At 39.4% G+C, this 22,587-nt stretch overlaps 2 protein-coding genes across 2 annotated transcripts in view; one reads left to right on the forward strand and one right to left on the reverse strand.

Moving 5' to 3' along the window:
* Positions 1-7,355: 7,355 nt before the first annotated feature.
* LOC308281747 (retinal cone rhodopsin-sensitive cGMP 3',5'-cyclic phosphodiesterase subunit gamma-like) lies at positions 7,356-8,158 on the forward strand (the record flags this gene model as incomplete). The annotated part of the gene is made up of 2 exons (XM_080722032.1): positions 7,356-7,465; positions 8,041-8,158. The coding sequence occupies 2 exons, from the start codon at positions 7,356-7,358 to the stop codon at positions 8,156-8,158; spliced, it is 228 nt and encodes a 75-aa protein (XP_080578158.1).
* A 655-nt stretch (positions 8,159-8,813) lies between these two features.
* rbfox2 (RNA binding fox-1 homolog 2) overlaps positions 8,814-22,587 on the reverse strand; it is a 38,913-nt gene continuing 25,139 nt past the window's right edge. The window contains exons 7-13 of the mRNA XM_080722306.1: positions 18,184-18,283; positions 17,742-17,816; positions 17,257-17,407; positions 16,340-16,385; positions 13,212-13,303; positions 12,604-12,685; positions 8,814-12,505 (exon numbers count right to left, since the gene is read on the reverse strand). Of these exons, the coding sequence (XP_080578432.1) occupies positions 12,461-12,505; positions 12,604-12,685; positions 13,212-13,303; positions 16,340-16,385; positions 17,257-17,407; positions 17,742-17,816; positions 18,184-18,283 (591 nt within the window). The 3' untranslated portion in view covers positions 8,814-12,460. The remainder of the gene's footprint in view (positions 12,506-12,603; positions 12,686-13,211; positions 13,304-16,339; positions 16,386-17,256; positions 17,408-17,741; positions 17,817-18,183; positions 18,284-22,587) is intronic.

A 22,587-nucleotide genomic window follows, 5' to 3' on the forward strand; every position in this document is an offset into this window, starting at 1 on the left:
CTACAAAACTAGTAACTAAAGTTTTCACATGTAGTGGAATAAAAGTACAATATTTGGCTCCGATATGTAGTGGAGTAGAAGTAAAATGATTGAAAATTGGAAGTGCTCAAGTAAAGTATATTACCTCAAAATTGTACTTAAGTACAGTAGGCTACTTAAGTAAATGTATTATTTACTTTACACCACTGCAGTCTGCAGCGCTTTTGTGGTCGAGGACGGTGCAGTGTCCATGATACTGCAGGCCTATCCTGATTTCAGATTCAGCTCAGTCCACTCTGAGAGTGGGTGGGGTCTATGGGCTGGCAGGCTACTGCAGGCCATAAGGATGCTCTTGATGGTGTTTTGTATAACTAGAGGTTTGGGACACCTATGTTGCACCGGCACCGCCGATCCGACATGTCTGAGTCATAGTGTCGAGGGCTTTATGAGAGTACCCGCTGTACTCCTTCCTTTTGTGGCAATATATGTAGATGTCTGTTTCTGCCTGTCTACCTGGGTCCCCTCTATGTCCATATATGGACATCTTTGCATCTGATCTGTCAGGAGCTAAACATGAGAGTCAAAATATTATGCTGCACAAAGAATTCAGGTCCACTCCAATCCATGCGTTTGCTCATTTAGTCTTCACCACACGTAAAATTCAACAGTTCCAAGCGTGGATGTTAAGTTATACCGGTATGTGTGCGTTAGTTGCTCACTCCCTCTCTATCCGAATTCCCACAGTATGAGTACTTATCAGCGTGACAGCGATCCAGCTCCGGTGATCACCACCTAATACCAGTGCAGTGCCCAATCTGTCAATCAAGTGTGTATACCATACTACTTCAATGATAATAAAAACACGAGACTTGGCATAAGTCACATAGGGCTCCTACATCTACCTTGGCACACATACTACATGTGTAGACTATGAATTGACCTTTAGTCAATAATACAATATACATACAATATTATTGTAACATCATGTTTGTCCATGTTTGCCACACTACATTTTGATGTGCTCACTGTCCAAAGATGTGTATTCATACAACCATTCACTCTGGTTGACCTATAATGATTTGATGACGTCCTTTCCTCATATGCGCACTTCACTGTGATTTATTTATCTTTTTTTTGTATTTTACCTATTATAGTATCAGTGTGTGTGTGTGTGTGTGTGTGTGTGTGTGTGTGTGTGTGTGTGTGTGTGTGTGTGTGTGTGTATGTACAGTACCTTATATTGTAATACATTATTACTTTTGCCCCATGTCATGAAATGTGTTTCCCCCCTCCGTATCAAATGATATATTGATAATACAATATATTCAAGACCACATTTTCTTGGGAAAATAATATTTATTGACATCCATTTCTATTGGCAGAGTGCACAGGAAATGATCATTGTAAATTAATAAAGTGCAAAATTGACGTTCAAATTCACAAAAAGAATCTGTCTTACTATCCAAACAAAAACCCATGTAGTGTATACATAATGAGTGGCTCCAAGGAGAAGAGGTAGATGGATAGCAGAGCAAGATTTCACAATGATGGAAATCAAATCCAAAGACATGAATTCAAAAGATGTTGTCCTTTCAATTCTTTCTCTCTCAGAAACGGCTCTCAGAAAAGGTTCAAACTTAATATTGCATAGTCCTTTCATTTTCAAGGGAAGAGGAGAGGAGGAAGTAGGATTGCGTCCAGATTTTACTAGGTGTCACCAACATACATTCAAGTGGGAGAATTGGGGGAAGAGGGGGATGGTGTGGGGGGGCACACAGCCCAAGGAACAAGTGGTAGGAAATAAAAAGAGAAGGCATGGGACAGGAGAGAACTCTAGACGTCCCTGTATGCTGCAAGGTCTCTCTCTGCGCTTCACGTCGCCAAAGAAATCTCGCTCAGGAACCCAGAGGAGGATTGACAGGGTTTTTCAAGTGCCTCGTGAAAAGAGGAACAAATGAAAGGGAAGCATTGGCAATGGCAGGGGTAAAGGCAGAGGAAGGGGGTTACACAATTCCATATTTCGCCAGGTCGCTGAGCTCCATGTCACCGAAGGCTTCCCATGGGCAGACTACTGTGATGTCTGTGCCGAGACCCTCCATGCCAGGGATATCATCCCCGAATCTAATTGGATAAAAGAGGCATCATGAGTAGAAGCAAGCTACAATGAGATGCATAAAACAGAGTTTTTGCTGAGCTGAGAGTAAAGTATACTCTAAAACCAGCTTACCCCTTCTGGCCAGGCTTGGGGGCCTTGCTCTTGAAGGTGCGGGTGGTCCTCTGCTTGAACTTGGGGGGTGCCTTCTTGTCAGCGGGAGTTGCAACATCTGCCATTTTGTTCAGGTACTGACAAAGAAAGAGAAAAGGGTAAGCTACCAGAGAGTACTACCACCCTAAAGTCAGACTACTTTGCCATTGCGCCATATCTCATAATTTGCCATACCATATTAAAATAGTATTGAAAGCTTGCTTGTTAGCTTTGAACAAATGTCTTGTACTTACTACTTATACATCTCTCTTCAACTCCATAATTAAGCTCAAGTAAAGAGAAGAGTTGCTTAACTGACTAGTGTCTAATCTGGAAAGGTTTGTGCTGAAACATAATCAATTTCAGTCAAAACTCTCTGCAGGACCACACAGTAGATTCCACCTCCGCTGTGATATTCTATCAAGAGATCACTGCTGTGTCTAACTCTCTGACAGATCTCAAATATCAAATGAATCAAGTGTAGCAGGCTAAACATAATGTGGTTTCATCTCACCTGATTTGCAGTAGTGATACTGTAGATGATTCTGCTGGTGTCTCTCAGACGAGTTGCTTTCTTGCTTTCTTCTCTCTGTCAACCTGTGGCTCCCTTTATACTCATCCCGCTAATGCTAATCCCTTAAGATGTTCATTGATGTCATTACATCATCTCATGTTACGTCCCACTCTATCTTTGGTTTCAGCTCACCCACAAATAGACTAGAGATACCATAAAAGTATTCTTTGTCATCTGGAAATAAAAAGGTACAATCAATCATGTAAAGGGAAACAATACATAACAATAAACATCAAAATAACGCCACGTGCAAAATACTGTAGAAAACAGCAGAACACAGCACAGAATGAAGCAAAAAGGTTGCATCCTGCTGATGAAATACATTTCAACAAATACAGTATGCTACCATATTTGCCCCACATTTACCTTCTCATAACTCATCAAAATGGCACATTTGAGTATCTCAACATGTTTATATTTGAGTAGCCCAACATATTTACATTTGAGTATCCCAAAATGTGAGTAGCCCAACATATTTACATTTGAGTATCCCAACATGTTTATATTTGAGTATCCTAACATATTTACATTTGAGTATCCCAACATGTTTATATTTGAGTATCCTAACATATTTACATTTGAGTATCCTAACATATTTACATTTGAGTATCCCAACATGTTTATATTTGAGTATCCTAACATATTTACATTTGAGTATCCTAACATATTTACATTTGAGTAGCCCAACATATTTACACTTGGTTGAGTACAAGAAGCATCAAGCCTAAGTTGACTTTTTTGTGTCTCATCCATTTGCCGTTTTAACCTGTTGTACTGCTAATGTTTAAAAATGCCAAAAAAAAAAAAAAGATTCATCAATTAATTGTATTATTTGAAGCCTGCAATAATGAATTGAGTTATTCACTGTTTTAGGCAATGCAAGGTTTAAGTTGTTTCCTTCTCCCTTGTCTACTATAGTAGACCACATCGGTATTGCATTTTTTATACTGTACATTATTCAGCTATGTCCTCAACTGTCAGAAACCAAAACTAGTTAGATTTTAGCCTTGTCAAAAGTTTGGCCCTCATTTCTTCTTGTATAGTTAGTTGCCAGAAACACTATTTCTGTTGTAAGGTTAAAGTCAAAGTTATGAATAGAGGACTGTGTTAATTATCCTTGAGGGAATTAGTTACTCAGTGATTACTTTAAGAACAACCCACTGTTCCTTTCTATTTCAGTCCCCCAGTTCATCCATCAGAACCTATTTAGAGTGGAACGAAGAAGATTACATAAGAACAACACGGCACCAATATTTAACTAGTTAAACCACTGAATGTTAATTGGTATAAAATATGAATAATACATTTTGACTTTAAATGTAAATTAAACTTTGAACTTTCAGAAACAAAAAAGGCAAATGTTTGTTTAACCAAGGGTCTAAGGAGAACTATAACAGTAACGAATTAAGTGATATAGCTAGTTTACTGGTTAATGCACAGGAAGAGTTGAATTAACACATTCAAGAAGATTCTCATAATTTATGAAAAGTGGAAATCTAAAGCATATAGCTGAATGCAAATATTTCCGGGTAATGGAAGGCTCTACTGTATAATTCAAAGATATACGCGTATATAAACGTGCTGAATTAACCAAGAAACTCAGATTGTACCAAAAGTCATTATAAAGTCCTTACATAATACAGTACTTAATTTTCATGATTTGATAGCAGTTAAAGTTGTTTAATATTACAACTGGTCTGGATGGGAAACCTAACCTGTTCACTGTTAGATGTTACCAGTAAAATTTTCTGTGTGTGTATCCATACATATGCCCACACCTATGTGTACAGATCCATCTAAAATTAAAAAAATATTATTGTGTTAAAAAAAGAAGAAGAAGAAAAGCAGCAGATGCCATAGCACGCCAAATCATCACTGACTGCGGAACTTTGACTTCAAAATTTGACATTTCTGAATTATAAATCCTTGTTTTGGGTTGTCTCATGTAATAGTGTAATATTTTGAGATATGGATTTATCTAGAATATATGAAAGTTTCAAATTTTGAATTATATTACAGAAGAATATCAACTTTTACACACAATATTCTATCTGTATATCTGACTGTATATATCCATTGTATACTTTTGATGTATTAATAGACTGATGGACACTAGCTTATATTTGACCTGCTGTATATTTTAGATTACTTAAATTCCCAAACAATGGGTCGGGACCCATAAGTGGGTCACGGAAAAGAAATCACGGGTCGTGAGTGATTACCCTAACCTTAACCCTTTATTTTTTATTTACAATTTCTTTTTACATTATTATTATTTCAAAAGATTTTCAATTAATTCCCAGCAAAATGTTCAATTTCTTCACAAGTTAAAAGCAAATTCAAACGTGTTATTCAAAAGAATTCCATTAAAAACATCCATGATTTTTTTTTTTTACAATAATAATTAGATCTTTTATTTTGGGTCTAAAAAGTGTGGGAACCACTGCTGTACAGTATACTTAATACATTTGATGTATATTTCTCAACTATTTTATTTTTTTAAATTTAACATTGCAACTACAGTTGTTGGAAGCTTGCGCAAACAATTTCACCCACCGCTTTATACTTTGTAAAACTTTGTGACATACTAGTATCATGTCCAGTGGTACATCAATCTGCTTCATAGCCTATAAGGGAACAGGAGACAGGCCTATGGGACACATGACGTGGTAAACGTGGGTTCCCATGGCTACTTAATGGCCAGCTTATTTTAAACTGTGATGTTAAAATAAAGTTGAACCTTGAAAAGTCACCACAGAGCCTGTGATTGTAACTAAAGGTAACCCAGTTACCACATAAATGTAGTAGACTAAAATCCATCAACACGTTTGAAAAAGGTTGTCAAATAATAGCAGATTCTTTTGTACAGTTCAGGCAAAACTAATTTGTTTATCTGTCCAAGCGGTCATAGTGAAAGATAGTGTTATGTAAGGTAGCCAAGTAAAGCCAACAGCCCCTCCTAACAGAATGTCTCTTCTGTTTTTATCCTTAAAATTAGGCTGCTTTACCTGAAGTACGTGTTACACGTTGTCACCTTTTGATCCCTGACTTAATCTGGAGGCCAGAGGGAGCGTGTGAATGCGATCAGCATGTCAGAGGGATTAACAAGAGGAGTATAAAAGGGGACAGTTGGACAGAGAAGAAAGATACAAGCAAGCAAGCCCGAGACCAACCACAAGAATCTATTGCTACTGCAAGTGCAGGTAAGTTGAAACAACAACTGCTACCCAGGTTGGAGTTTTGGCTGATTAATTAGCTAATCAATCACTTGCTTTGTCAAAGGATGTTGAATATTGAGTTTCAGAGAGAAGGAGCAAAGGATGGCTTTATATTCAAAAGTAACTGGCTTCATACAAGTAGGCCTAGCCTAATATGAAATAATGGGTGTTTCAATAACAGTATTATTACATCATTGAAACAATATAATTGCATTTCTAGTGTTGGTTTCATTATGGAGGAATATAACCCTGTGAGATTAGCTTTGTTCATGGAATTGATCATCTTAATTGTTCAGTGATGTGAAGTCAGACATTAGCAGGATGGTTTATAATTTACTGTTCTGACACAAAATGAATATGTTGAGGAGATCATCAGAATGTTTTCATGATCACTGTCTCATTTCATTTGTCTTTATCTGATCATCTATTTTCAACAAATGAAACATTATTACATACATTATATATTATGTTTTAATATTTTATAATATATATATAGGCCATATCAATTGTTTGTAATCACTCTGCCTATATTGAATGAAATTCTAAAAAGTCTTATGAATGTAAAGATGTTGAGCTTCATTATAACCAACTAAGTTGCAATAGCATATCTGCTTATAATTGGTGCTCTTAGGCTTGTCCATTGGACAGTACTGTATATGTAGGATAAGGTTGCAATAGGAGTTATTTTGGGGATTATGTTGTTAGTGGTTGACATCAAGGCAGAAACTAATACAGTATAATACATACAGTATAGATCCAAGTTCACAGATAGGCTTAAATTAAAGCCTTATATATGTTTGTTTGCCCAGGGTAGCAACATGTTCTGGAGAATCTGGATCAATAGCTATGAGTTAATAAGGATTTTTTGTCAAGACCCCAGTCAACAGTTTACCAGAGCTCTCCTGTGTTGTAGTCAAGGGAGGTCAAAAAGGGATAAGATTAAAAGCAGACTGAAAATGAACTGTGTAGTGAAAACTCTTTGACACAAGCTAAACGAAGGAATTAGGTGGAATGGTTGCAAGATGTACCCTCTGCCAAGACTAATCTTTAAGCTAAGGTGCAAAAATAGACAGAGATTAGGCTAATTTTACAATTGGAGTGGTTTGCGTAACAGGTGCTTATGGAGTTATGTAACAGCTTTAGTCATTAATTTCAACTAATCTGAAGATTACAGAGATTATTGCTGTGGTATTAGGCCAGCAAACAACTTAAGGTGGGGTGGTTGGATAAACATAAATATAAGATAAACACGAGAAGAAGAAAAGAAAGAATAGATGAAAGAAAGAAAGAAAGAAATTGAATGGCTTTTGTCTTTCTTTCCTATAGCAACTGAAAAGAAATGGCAGACGCAGGTGTTGCAGCTCCCGCCGACAAGAAGGCACCTCCCAAGTTCAAGCAGAGGACCACCCGCACCTTCAAGAGCAAGGCCCCCAAGCCTGGCCAGAAGGGGTAAGCTGGACTTTAAGTACCACTTTAATTTAGCTCAGCAAAAACTCTTAATTTATAGTGTTTCACATCGTTGCCTGCTTATTTTTATGATGCCTCGTTTGTTGGATACAACAAATAAAAAATAAAAAAGCACCTCCCAACGAAGCTTAAGTAACTGAATACGTTAGAGATGTCATGATATTATTGGTTTAAATTGGTTGGGTCATGATTGGATTTCTTTTATATATATCAAAATACAAAGAAAAGAAAGATACAATTCTGGGAAATTGCAAGTGAGATTTCCTATAGTATGGATAGCCAAATGTCATGTGAAGCTTGACCAATAATCAAGCTTGCACCACTCCTCCATTGAACTCAATGGACTTTGGGGGTTTCTTTGAGAACAATAGTGTGTTGCCCTACAGGCAACCAGCCAACCACACTAATTACAAAACATGTGTACATGGTATGACAGAAGATGGGACCTAAAAGGCTGAAAACACACTGACTTTAAGTGGAATTTATTTCATACTCTATTAAGACTCTGATACCCTTTTTCTAGCAATTCATGAGGTCTCCTTTGTCTTATCAATCAGATTCGGTGATGATATCCCTGGCATGGAGGGTCTTGGCACAGACATCACAGTGGTCTGCCCATGGGAAGCCTTCGGTGACATGGAGCTCAGCGACCTGGCAAAATATGGAATTGTGTAGAATCCCTACAGCCTCTCGACTACTGCAACACCCCTGCATTCATCTTCCATAACTCCTCAGTCCCCTCCAGGGCTGGACACACTCTGAAGGACGTTACATCATGACACCATATCGCACAAGGCACCGTTTTGGTGCACACATGGATGTTGTTGGGACACAATTGACCTCCATTTGGATTCAATAGCCACACTGAAAATGTAAAGCTGCTTATTTTTCTATGAGTATGAGTATGGCTGTTCCCCTTTCCTCTCCTGCCTTTTCCTTACCCCACCCCCATCCCTGAAATTTATTTTTTATGATCGGTGAATGTAAATTTTGAAAGAAATTAGATCTGTCAATAAATGTTCCTATATTTTCCCAAGAAACATTGAGGTCTTCTTTCCTGATTATATCAAATGCAAGCTTACACGTAGTGGATATTTTTGATTTAGAGAAATAATAAAATCGATTGTCATTTCCATAGACTACATGACACTGACATCACAGAGTTCCATTTAAAATAGACTGCCAGACTATCAAACCAAACATAGCACACCGTATTTCAACAAAATAGATTACCCAAATGACAACAAACTCAGCGCATTTTCACAACAAAACATTTTATATAAAAGATTTTATATGGACATTCAATAACAAAATTAACATAATGGCAGTCAAGGGATATAGACATGACAGAGGGGAAGAAGATTAGTCATTGGGTTCCGTAGCAACTATGAAGAACAACCACATTGCTAATATAATACAATGAGGAGAACTGTGACAGGAAACTATCTACCTACCCCATGGTCTTTGGGGAGGCCATTTGCTGTCAGGAGGCCCTTTTACTAACCAGCACTGTGCTCTTCAGAACAGGGACATGCTGGGCCCCTGATTCAGCCCGGGAAAAAGAGTTGGAGAGGCTCATTGCGCGCTATAGAGAGAGATCTCTCTCTATAGCGCTCCTGCTATACTCAAAGATTTGCCATTTCAGATCATGACAAGTGACAAGCCAGTGGGCCAATTACATGAATTAGGCCTATATTTCGTTGTTGTTGGGTGGAAACCTTGTATGTCCAAAACCGTTTGTTTTGTATTTATCATTTTAAAAATGATTTAAACTATTGAAAACAGCCGATCTACAAGCACACGCCTCGCGGTGCGAGGCGTTGTGTGCTTGTAGATCTGCTGTTTTCACTACTTTTGTGCGACGGCCTTGTACGATGAAGCAAGGCTTTGCGAAAGAAATGTACAAATTTGAAACTTGGAGATACAAGGTTTCTGCCCAACAGTGACGATTTACTTTGTTGACTGCCCAGCCCCCAAAATGGAATGAAGGCTGACATTTTATTTTTAAATATTTCCTAATGAACCGGCCGTTCGGGAGTTGTCCCGCTTTTCCCAATGGCCAGCACGTCCCTGTACCTACCCCATGGTCTTTGGGGAGGCCATTTGCTGACAGCAGGCCCTTTTACTAACCAGCACTGTGCTCTTCAGAATTATAGCTAGCATTTAGCATGATGAAATAGCTAGCTGCCTATCATTCTCTGTGGGGTTCAGTGGTAAAGAAGGAAAAAAATGCAACTGGGTGCTGCTCAAAAAGTCAAATCTGAAAGACACAAGATCATGCAAAACAAATGTCAAACTACAAGTATCACTCATGCTGGTTGTCCATGCCTTCAATGGCTCAAGAGTCCATCTTTGTATATTTTGTGTAGCACTTCTCAAGTGGGGAACCGGAACGTATAGGGAGACAAATTGCTTCTTTGTTACTCATTTTTTTTTCTCCATGTTTCAGATCACATTCAACTGTAACACACAAATATTAAAGAGTCAAAAGTAACTAGTTTAACAAACCCCAGCAGCACATTTACTTACTTAAAATACCTCTTTGACTGTCTTTGAAGTGGTAAACACGTAGGCAGCAATGAGTCGAGAGTAAATCAGAAAATTGAGAAAACACAACGTTGTAATCATTGATTCTTGGTACTCATACCATGCTGAAATATTAACCGTCGTAGGAGTGATAAGATAACACTTTCAGAAGTTGTAAATCTGCTTCAAAATGAGGCTACCTTCCAAAAACCTGGAGTGACAACACTGTCTGAGCCAACAAAATGCACTATTGAAATGTAAGGAGTCATTAAAAGAAAAAGAAAAGAAATATATATAAATATATATTAATAACTAGAGGAAAAACAATAAAAAGTAACTGGCTTCAGCCTTGAGAAGTGCCACAGGCCTGTGCTCGTTCATGCTGAAGAAGGGCTCAGTCAACTGTAAACTTGGAATAAGAATAAAATGATAAGGACCAATGTATCCATCCATTTGTGCATACATTATGTTGATAATTCAACCTCAATGCCAGCCACCCTCAATGACCAAAAACTAAACCAAAACAAGTGGTGGGGGGTAAAAAAAAAAAGTCTCTGGATTGACTGAATTTTTGGCTGAGTAAAAAGTAGTGTAGTGTCAACATGCATTTCATGTTTTCTTCCTGTTTAACTATGAATGTGTTCCCTCTGCCTTAGAACACCAAAATAAAAAGGTTATTCTTGATGAATGAAACATTATTAGGAAGGAACAACTCTTAGTTAGAAAAATAGAACATGAAACTTAAGGGGGGGGGGAAACAGCAATAGGATCATCAGGGATCATGATAATAACCACAATAACAAAGATAACATACTTATACACAAGCAGAAAAATGTGCTTTCTACAAATCTTTGGAACCAAAAACAAAACAAAAGGCAAAAAACAACCACATTCGGAAATAGAGTATAAGGATATAGAAATATGCACAATAGTATCATGTTTTGCATTTAAATATTTTCTACTGACTCATATCGATGGAATCTCTTGTTCAGTACTTGTACTTGCTGACAGCATGTCAACTATAATAATCAACTATTTTTGTTTTTCAGGAAGACTCTTTTTTTATGTTTTACTTGCTCTATAAAAGATGGAGCAGGTGGGTTAATCCAAACAATAAATCTCAAAATTAAATTAAATAACTCAAGGAACAGCAAAGAATACTTAAACCCAAACGGTAATGGTAATGATCTGGTGATGGTGCTGGTATGACTGAGTCTAAGCCTAACATCAGCTAAGCAATGACACACTAGTAATATTCTGTAGTGTTTGTCACGTGTGACGTGCTCTGTGGCGATTACACATGGGGTTTTTGTGCATGGAAATTAGAACGGAGAAGACATGATAATATAGTAATGGTCATGGCGATGTATTAATCATAATCACATGGAGGCCATGTGATTATGGCCCATGAATGATGGAGAGGGCTTATTGTAGCATGATATCCCCAAGACTCCCCAGGCAACAGAATTGAAATGTTGGTGTACTAAGAGACCCACAACAGCAAAGTGAATGCTGAGTACTTGAGTCAATAATCATAGTAATAATAACGATAACTGTGGCATAACAATTTGGTAACTTTTCGACTCTAAACTAATTATCTTTGCATATTGTAACAATTTTAATTTTAAAGGTTCACCATTCCCACAAAGAAAACTTGAGGTAAGGAACAGCACTAATATCCTTTCCTCCTTCAGTCTTCTGTAGTGATTTATACTATTATAAATCATCACACCACCTTCTCAAGACACGTCTTCACCTCAGTCTCCCTATGTCAGAGCATTACACGAACGGAATTCCTGTCATCATCAACCGCCCAAAGGGGAATTGTAAAATCCACCCGTGGACATTTGAGCATTTTAAAAGTCTGTGTCTTGCCATTCTGATGTCGTTCAAATGCTGTAGGCTGCTCCTTTGACGTCGTCTCTCTCTCTCTCTCCCTCTCAAGTTTTGTTGAGAGAAATGCCAAAATTATTTCTCTGTTACTTGACCTCCATTTTCTTTATGTCATGTTTGTGCAGTCCACACATAACTTGGCTCACTCTTGTACACGGGTGATGGCTGTTTTAGTGTCTGTGGTCCATGCACCAGTTACAGCTACTGGAAGAACATCTGGGCATCCATCCCGTGTCTTGTGCTGCCGAGTGTCGAGGGTATAACGAGGGCAGGGAGGGGACGGGACTATAATACAGCCGTGCAATAGATTTAAGTTAAAATGTTCTTCTTTTTTTATATGTTGAGCCCATCTGTACGTCTTTAAAACAGCATTCCTTTATTTTTGTAGTAGTGTATGTAAGAAAAAGTAGGACTGCAGTAGGGTGGGATCTGAAATATCTTGATTGCAGTTGACTCCATAACCCATAAACAGGGTGTAGTCCACCGTCAGGACAACAGAGGGGGCTCTTTCAGAGTATTTCAATGGAAGTGAGAGGAACTCCTGGAAAGGTAACGTCTTTAGTAGGGGGCAAATCTACTGTAGCCGCCCCTGTACAGTGTGGCCTAGAAAAGAAAGAAAAGGACAACCATGAAATGCATACCGTATATAAATAATAGTTGCATGCTCATCACATTTAAGCCCATTATGAGTGCAGTCGTACCATGGCTCCAACACCGTAGGCAGCAGCTGTAGCTGGGTTTAATGCAGCGTGGTAGGGGTCTGTCGTATACACCCGTCCATAGCTAGGGGAAAAATAGGCACAATGGAAAACATCAAACCTCCAACAATTCAACAAGATCTTAATCGTTATATGATTCTGTTAATGTGAAATGTTGTTTTGTCACTCAACAGTAAACAAACTAACCCAACGATTAAGTGTATAGGGGTATCTGCACATTTCTAAAGTTACAATTTAAGGACTTTGTAATACCTCTAAAATGACAAATTAAACATTGGTCAAATGCTCAAATATTAGAGGCAGAAATTGTGAAAATAGCAGATCTACATGCTCACAACACCTTGCAAATATTAGAGGTAGAAATTGTGAAAAATAGCCGAAAAATAGCAGATCTACATACTCACAGGCGTTGTGAGCATGTAGATCTGCTATTTTCACAATATAACCGTGTTATATAAAATGTAATTCCTCAACTCATAGTGCTTGTCCCCAGTTAAAATATGATTATTTTGGGGGTTAGGGCCTGAAAAGGTTGAGAACCCCAGCTTTACACCGCTGCATCCAGCCACGGTGTTCTCATTCTCACTCACCTGTCACTGTAAGCTTGTGCTGCGGCGGCCGCTGCTGCTTGGGGAGTTGCTACAGCAGTGGGCTGGGCATAGCGATAAGCTGCATAGCCACCCTGAAGCATCAGAGAAAGAAAGAGGACAGTGAGTGATGGTGGTGGTGGTGGATTGGGGGGACATGGCAGAAAGAAAATAGTAAAATTCTTATTAGTGATGGTCTATCATGTCACTATAAAACACTGAACAGTGGTTAATCTAAAGGGTTATTATAGAGAAAGAGAGGAAACTGCTGAGAAGAGAGCTAGTGATTAAAAAGCAGACTGCAACATTTGGCTAATCTGGTGCATTATGGCATTCACAAGGCTGTAGCTCAGGCTCTGTGTCAATCTCTCCTTCCATGATGCATCTGAAATCATTTATTTTTGGTTGCATTTAAAAACACACTAAAATCTGTACAAATATGTTACTGTGTGTGCATGCATAAAGTGTACTACAAGTAGCATAATGAATTTAGTTTACTTTTTCTTTTCTTTTCTTAACATGATGGAAGAGTGTTCATAACCTTAGCAGTGACCCTCACCACCACCCCCCACCCTTCCGACAACATTAACACACAGGAGAATAATTGGGGAAGGCAAGGCAAGGTGATTGTGTGATTATTTATGCGGCTGATGAACCAACAAACACACAAACTACAGATGTGAGGAAGAAGAAAGTCAGCCAATCTGAATAAAGGAAAACACACTCACACACAAGCACACATCCAGCAACCGATCACTGAACAAACAGCATGCATTACCAAACGCAGAATGTATAGACTAGAGTATTACGCCAAACATCCCTAGATGCATAACCGCCCACATTCTCACACTCAAACCACTGCATTCTACCATATAGGATCAGTCATGATCAAGTCGAGGCATTCAGAACCAAACACTTGCTGCCATGTGAGGAGGAGGGGAGGGAAGGGAAGGGCAGAGAAAGGACTGAAATAAATGTGAAGGTAATTATAAGATATACTGTAAGGGGAGCTAAAAAGAAAGTCAATGTGAAACATAACATAAGGAGGAAGAAGAGCAGAGGGATGTAAAAAGAGAAGATACACAATGGGGGGGATTCACAGGAGGAAAATAAGGTGGTGGGAGGGAGGGAGGAAGGGCAGGAGGAAAGTTTGAAAGTCAGTATGCCAGCATGCCGACATTGATTCAGTTAGCATGCCACAGGTGAACTAGGTAGGGAGATTCCGAGAAGGGGTCTGAATCAACTACTGTTGAGTGGATGAATTACCTTATACCGTCTTAAATTACTTATTTTTTATTGTATTCAATCTAAGTCTTACTGCTCAGTTTTCAGTGAACATATCAAGTGTGAAAGAACTTAGTTCATATACTGGCAGTGGCATCATTTTGCCAGAAGCGTTTTGAGTCACAGTATACAGCATGCGAGGCTTGACGTCAGGAATGGCCTCAACAAAAATAAACTAAGTGGGGTGACCGCCACGTCCTGGTGTGAGAAATGTTATGTTAATATGGCCTGCTTTTTCAACACGTTTACCAAAATTGCCCCAGTTTTGGAGACTTCCATCATTGTTCAGTGTCATGGATTTAGAAGGCAGATTTCCAATGACTTCTTTATCCATGACATTGAAATCTGAGCATACGGTGTGAGGAAGAGTGTGCAAAATCTAGTCGCCTTAATACTACCCCAAACTATGACTGAGCAACTTCAGCCGTACTTTATAGTGTCGATGTTTTCCAAAATAGCAAAAATAGCTGATCTGCAAGCATTGTGACGTGTTGTGGAGCTTCACTGGCTATTTTCAGTGTTTTAGAATTTATTTAAAAATGTGTTTGAAAAGCTTTGGCTATAATGACATTCCCAAAAATAGTGTTAACACTTTTAAAGGACAACTTTGTTTCTTTACAAAAAGCGTTCATATTTTAGAAAAGAAAAGATGAGTGTTAAAATGTTTTAATTTACTACTTTCTATCGTTTTAGCGATTTTAAGGATTTTGATTTCAGTGTTTGGGGGCATGTGTACTGTAAACAGTAATAAAGAAATCACCAGCTTATTGTGTCTAAAAAGACATTTAGCCACTTGTACACATGCCCCCACCCACTGAAATCAAAATCATTACAATTGCTAAAACGATAGAAAGCAGTAAATGAAAACATGTTATCACTCTTATCTTTTCTTTTCTCTGATTACAATCTAAAATATGAACCCTAAAAAAAGTTGTCCTTTAAAGCGGTGACTTGGATACTCACTACATATACTGTAATATGTATTATATTGGGTGCACAGACCTTCCGCAACTCCACCAATATCAGATACCAGTGAGTTAGTAGATAAAAGACAGAGGGGGAAAAAGGCATTTCAATCTCAGATGGTCAATAATGTCTAGTGGCACACAGTCATCGGAGACGAAGAGGAAGATGTAGCACACTGGCTCTCACACACGGTGAGTCAACCCTACCTGGGGCAATCTGCCACTAATGTCCTGAAACACTAGTCTACAGAGAGAACAGAAACAGCTATTGTCAACCCGGTCTTACACTCTTCAGTGAACACCCGCTCCCCCCCCCCCCCCCCCCACACACACACACAAAAACACACACACACTCATAATCACGTTGGTGCACACCCACACATGCATGCATGGAGACAAAACCATAGAGCAGTCGATTCAGTGAGGTTTGTGCACTAGACATGATGTGGGATATTGCTTATTTCCAAATAGCTCAGGTCCCCTATGTGTGGGGCAGTCTGAACTTGCTTTTTCTGAAGATAGTGTACTGTATGTACACAGTAAACACCTTAAGAGTTAATTGAACTCTTGAGTGTGTAACATGGAACTAATGGACCCTCGCGGGTCCATTTGGTTCCATTATGTACACAATCAGGTGACAAAATGGATTAACAGAGGATGTTACTGTGTTTGCTTGATAATTTAGAAGAGCCCTCTAATAAATAACATTTATTCACAAATACGTATCCTTTGTAAAATACCCACAGCTCTACTCCAACTCTATGGGTTTGTCGATCCATGCCGTCTCACACTGGAATGCTTGCAGACCAAAGGGGAGACAGAGGGAATGAGTGAGAGTGTGGGGGACAGAGAGAGAGAGAGAGAGAGAGAAAGTATACTTACATAGAGTTCAGCAGCACCATAAAAGCCCTCCTGATATGCCATCATACTGAGTGGGAGAAGAGGAAGAGGAGGAAGGAACAAAAAGGGGGTGGTGGTGGTGGTGGTGGAATGTAGTAAAAGAAGGGGGGGGGGGGGAATGGAGAGATACGCCATCATGTGGCCATTGAGGGAAGAACAGAGTGAGGAGGGGGTGGGAAAACGGTGCCAAAAAAGGTTGTGAAGAAAGAAGAGAAAGGCAGGTGAGATTATTACACACCGTGCAACATGCAAGACTAAATACCACTTCTTTGTTTAGGAAAACACTTGGGGTCTTACTTATACATATTTTGGTTAAATTGAGTGTTTAATAGCTCTAAATATCTATAGCTCTGATTGCTAATATAGCAATGATTACCATCGAAATATAGAGCCATTTCATTTAATTATTTTAACCAAAAACACTATAGTATAGTATAGATTGTTTATTCAGTAACAGGGGTCTAACTGGAACACTACACATTTTAAGGTGATTAATTGTCTTGGGGTTCTCTCTCCTGATTGGATGAAATTGGTATCCCAAACTGAAAATGAATTGACTAAAGAGCTACTTTCCAGTTAATAATAGTACAGTAATAATAATACAAGGAAATGGTATTTCAATTCAGCATACAATCAATGGCATTAATTCAAAAATATTTATTTTATATTAAAACACACACCACCATGCACAATTCTACAATCCTAGTCTGAGGTAGGTGAAGGCATGCATTTGAGAAGGACGTCTGAATGCATAAGATATGTTTCTGAGTTTGCTTGTGTGGGCACGTGCATGTATTGTATTGTATGTATATGTCATTACTTTCCATTTTAACGTGTGTGTGTGTGTGTGTGTATGTGTGTGTGTGTGTGTGTGTGTGTGTGTGTGTGTGTGTACTTACCCAGGGTAGGTGGGGATGGCCTGTTGGGGTACAGCTGCTCTGACAGCGCTGTACACTGGTCGCCCACGACCGCGGAGGTGAGCTCCTCGAAAGGTGGCAGCATTGGAGGCAGCAGCAGCTGCTGCAGCTGCTGGGTATGAAAACCCCGGGACTACACCAGAGATGGAGGGAGAGAACTTAGAACAATCTCATGTTTTATACATCGTTGCCGTCGGGCAAAGATCTCTTATCTCCATATTGTTCATATGGTATGAAATGAATGCCCTAATTCATCACATTACAGAGTCAGACAAAAGTATCAAAAACAGCAGATCTGCCAGCTCGAAACGCAGCTCAAAGCGACACTTTTTGAGCTTGTAGATCTGCTAATTTTGAATTTGAACACTGAAAAGTTAATGTTTTGGACCCGACAGATATACAGTATATATATTTACATTTATGCATTGCATGCACAATATAAAACTGAATAGCATGTGCATTTTTACCAGTGTAGAGCTCAGGACTGTACATGGCTCCCATGGCTCCCATGGCTCCAACCATGGGACTCAGTTTCCATCCAGCTATGAGCAAAAAGACAATAAAACTTCCAACATTAATTACGGTACCAAGATGGAATTACAATCACAGCAATATCTTGGTTGGTAAGTATCATTCTTTTTCCTGTTTCAACCTATTTGTTTGTTCATCCAAACTGATCTCTAGCATATATTTTAATGTGTAAATATTTGCACTTAAATGCAAGGCAAACTTGAGTGTGTCTCAGTGGATGTGCGCTTCATTCTCAGTGCGTCTGAGCAAAGCTTCACAGTAAGTAAAATCCTGTTAATTTAACCGAATTGACCCTTTGTACAATCTCAGAGCCAAGTTAAAAGAGGATTTTACTGTGTATGAACTATGAAAAATGATTTTAAGAATGTCATTCCATACATAGAGCATTCCCATATGGTAGCGTTGCGAGCCCCTCTCCATTGGAGAACGGGGTGGTCATCTTCTTGTTGGTCATCACTCTGGCTGTGGCATTGTTGACCTGGACACCAGAACAAAACAAAGAGTCAACGCAAGTTCAATTCCCATCGAAGTGAACAACGATGCAGGCAGGGATATAAATCAATCACTACATAAAGGCCTGTGTTTTATGCTTTCTACATGCTGTCTGTCTGAAACATAACGGACACATCGTGCGTATTAAAGGTTTTCCTTTTTGAATCAATTCTACGGTACGTAATAATGAGATATGTCATTTGTCTAAGTCTTCGTTATTAGAGGTTAACCACATGAACCCTAGCGTCGCTTTTCTGGGAATGTCATAATACATGAACATTCAGAGAAATGGCCGATCTACAAGCTCACAATGCGTTGCGAGTCTCGCGACACACGCTGTGATTTTGGAGATCGGCTGGTTTCAGCGAAGAGATCTGGTGTAGAGGGGAAAAAAACGGAGGGGGACAAAGAATAGACCCCCGGGGGACCACGGTCGACAAAATATAAAGGGTTTAAGTGGTTAAATATGTCGATGAGAAGAAAATGGTACTGAAGACGCATGCACTTCTTTAGAGGGAAAAAGAGACGTTTAAAACAAGGATCCTGTGAGTAAATCAGGCAGTGTTGCACACATATAACATAACAATTGACATACGGAACAAAAAAACAACAAGAACAATAAACAACAAAAACATTTCAGATCATAGGCATTCAAAAATAAATCCAAGACCATTCCATTGCTACCTTCAAAAAAAGAGGGAAGAGAGAGGGTGAAGTATAAGCAGCAGATTCATCATTGAACACAATGCAACATCAATTTAAAAGGAGTTCATAAGACAAAATTACACACAGCCAATCAAAGAGCGCATTGCATGACCAGAGGTGAGCAAAACTAGCCAATCAGCAAGCATCAGATGCAGCAAAGAGACCAATCAAAACAAGTTTGCAGCCCTCCCAATTAAATACACGTCATACAGAAAAAAGGGGGGACAGACAGACAGACAGACACAGACAGACAGACAGACAGACAGACAGACAGACAGACAGACAGACAGAAAGAGAAGGGGATGCAGGAGGAAGATGAGCCAGTCCACATTGAGAGACGAGGGGAACACATACATGGTGGCAGGAGGGGAGAGAGAGAGTGAGATAGAGAGAGATAGAGAGAGAGAGGGAGAGGGAGATATAGAGATATAGAGAGAGATAGTGTAAGAGAGAGAGAACGTGAACAATCCATCCAAATGTGCAATTCCTCTAATGAAACGAAAATGAACATCAAGATGCGATACAAAACACACAAAATACATCTGGCCATTTGCCTAATTTGGATCTATTCATACATGAGCGAGAACAGAGTGATGGATGAATGAGCCAGAATGATGAAGAGAGACAGAGACAGAGAGAGAGAGAGAGAGAGAGAGAGAGAGAGAGGCGAGCTAGAGAGGATGGAGGATGCAAGTATCATTCCTCAAAATCAAATGAAAACCATGGTTGTGAAACACTGCCTTCATTCTACATCAGTGTCACACTAGAAAGAGAACTAGAAGCATACACCCGACACACCATCCAAAACCAAACTTGACTCATCCAAAAGAAAAGCACTTAAAAGAATTAATAAAATGAAAAGAAAAGACATCTGCCCATAAGAGATCAAGAGTGCTTCCGAGGACTTCCAACTTAAAAAGACGGTAAAAGGTCTTATTTGGGATGTTCCTTTTAGGTAGGGTGATTTAACTGTACTTGTAGTGCTGTACTACATTTCTATTGTATTGACTATACATGTACTGTTCTCCATTTTTGTCTAATAAAATCATCAATCAATCAAAAAAGTGCAAATCTGATGTTTTAGGTGCTGCTAATATTGTTTTATTAATAATAGCTTCATTTCTTGCTACTCTCAGATGCTTATTTCACTTTACATGTCAATAGAACATCAGCTTTGAGATATGATTATATGTGTATGTCCTGTACAGTAGGCCTACTACTCTATGACATGTCCACTCGGGCATGTTTTAGACAGCCATTGCTCTACAACTGTCCACAGTCTTATCAATCAGCACGACAACAGTACACCATTACAAAAGACAAAATATTATTGTCCTCTCTCCGTTAAAGCTAACAAAGCATTCATGCTTAAGCATGCTGTCCCACTAAAAAAGTGCACAAATGCAACTACTGACTAACACATTAAACAGAGAGATGACATAAGACTATATGACGTCATACAAATGACGAGAAAGAGAATAAACCATGCAGGATACAGCTCTGGAATTATATGCTTAATAATGCAGTTAGAGAAGGTGATTGGAATGAATGCATAAGTGGTAGTCACAGTTGTTGCACTTGCAGATAGATAGATGCCGTACATTCAGTTATATAAGTGGCCTTGATAATGCCATGCGGTCAATGGCTAATCTCGTAATCACCGTTACATTCACCACCTCCCCCAATCAATCACAGGATTAGCCAATCAGATCCGTTCCAATCAATCAATCAATCAAGCCCCCCCCCCCCCCCCCGGCAGTCCAGTGTTGGGTGAATTGTATTTTTATACTTGGGCGAATGGGGTGGGGTGGGGGGGGGGGGGGGAGGGGAAGGGGGGAGTCATTCAAAGATGATGCCATGTGTACACAACTTACCGTTGCTGGGGAAACGGCGTGAGGACACGCGAGCAGTTACCGTGGAGACTGACAACAACAACAACAACATACAAAAATCATCAGGGAAATAGAGAAAATATATGTAAGAAAAGAAAAAGGTGAACCGAAAAAAAAAACTAAAAGAAAACAAAACAAAACCAAAAAGAAACGAGGTAATGAAAAGCAACCCCCACCCTGAGGTAGAGACAGGAAGTGATGTCACAGACAGGTCACGTGTCAACAGACACCTACTCGTATCAAACAATCTGACCACTACTGGTTTAAACTCACTACGTACACATGGAGAAGAGGGGAGAGTCGATAAAGGAAACAAACAAACAAAGGAATCGGATAATGTCAAGACACTTAGGGGAGTGTAACGTGGGGAAAACACTACCTAACATTGCCTAAAATCATCATGTTCAAATAATTTACCAAATGAACACTATCAACACTGTGGCCAATAAATGTCCTACTTCAGTGGACAGAAGACAGCGGAATGGACAGAGAGAGAGATAGAGACAGAGAGAGAGAGAGAGAGAGAGAAGAGTATTGACAGTCAAGGTGGTTCACAAATGCATGTATATGGGGGGACGGAGACGGACACACACAAACAAACAGGGAGAGACAGACAGACTGGCATGGAGGGAATGAGTGGACAGAAATGGAGAGGAACCAAAAAGAAAGGAAAAGGAGAGGGAGAGGTAGACGACGCCGTCGACATTCTTTTCACTCGTTCTTTCTCTCCCTCTCTTTCCTCCCTCCTGTATTTCTCGGACGCAGCCACGCGTGACGTGTACATTCCCACAGACACACAAGAGAAGAGTGCAACACTTTTGAAGAGCATGCATGCAGAGGAGCTGAGTAGCAATATAAAGAGCAGAATTCAAAGCAAATGTGTTTTTTGGTTGTTTTTTTTTTTTAACCTTCAAGGCCAGTTGGAACTGAAATCTGAGGTCATGCTGACAAATAAAACATCACAACAAAAATGCACCTCCGTGAAGCCTAAAATTACTCAGTCGCATGATGGTGTCGGCTCCCTGAAAATTAGCGATTTTCAAGTGAAGAACGTGACACTTATTTTTGACCGTGTCGCGTTGTTAGCTTGAAAATCATTTATTCTGGGTGACCGACGCAGTCCCCACGACAGGGTAATAAATTAGGCTTGAGAGTTTGATGTTTCTTTTCAAGAGCGATGGATGCAGGTGATGTGAGAGCAATTAATCATCCATACAGCACATCTGAAATTAAACAACCCAGTCTACAAAGCATCAAAGATGACACCACACACTTCTCAGGGCAGTCTCATTAACAAATCTGCCTGGAAATACCTTGGTCATGCAGTCTCTGAACATATCAAACACTGACATTCTACCCCCAATGGCAAACCCTAAATATTCAAGGCAAACAGTGAATTCCAAGACATCATCCGACCTAGGTCTCATGAAACATCCATGCAAAAAAATCCTCTTATAAAACACCAGCAAGCATGACTTGTCAGAAGAAAATAAAACAGGCTAGTGTTTCCTATAGTGAATACAACCATAAACCAAAGTTCATCTTGATCATGGAAGAGGTGGTGGTGATAATGGAAAGAGTGCAGGTAAGAGATAAAAATGACAGATCCTACATGCCGTGATGTAAGCGGATATACCATCAGCAACCGTGTCAAAGCTCTTTCACATGTCGGCCATGCCCCGTTTCGTATAGC

The sequence above is a fragment of the Nannobrachium achirus genome, assembly GCF_963921795.1.
Source record: "Nannobrachium achirus genome assembly, chromosome: 3".
NCBI classification, from domain to species: Eukaryota; Metazoa; Chordata; class Actinopteri; order Myctophiformes; family Myctophidae; genus Nannobrachium; species Nannobrachium achirus.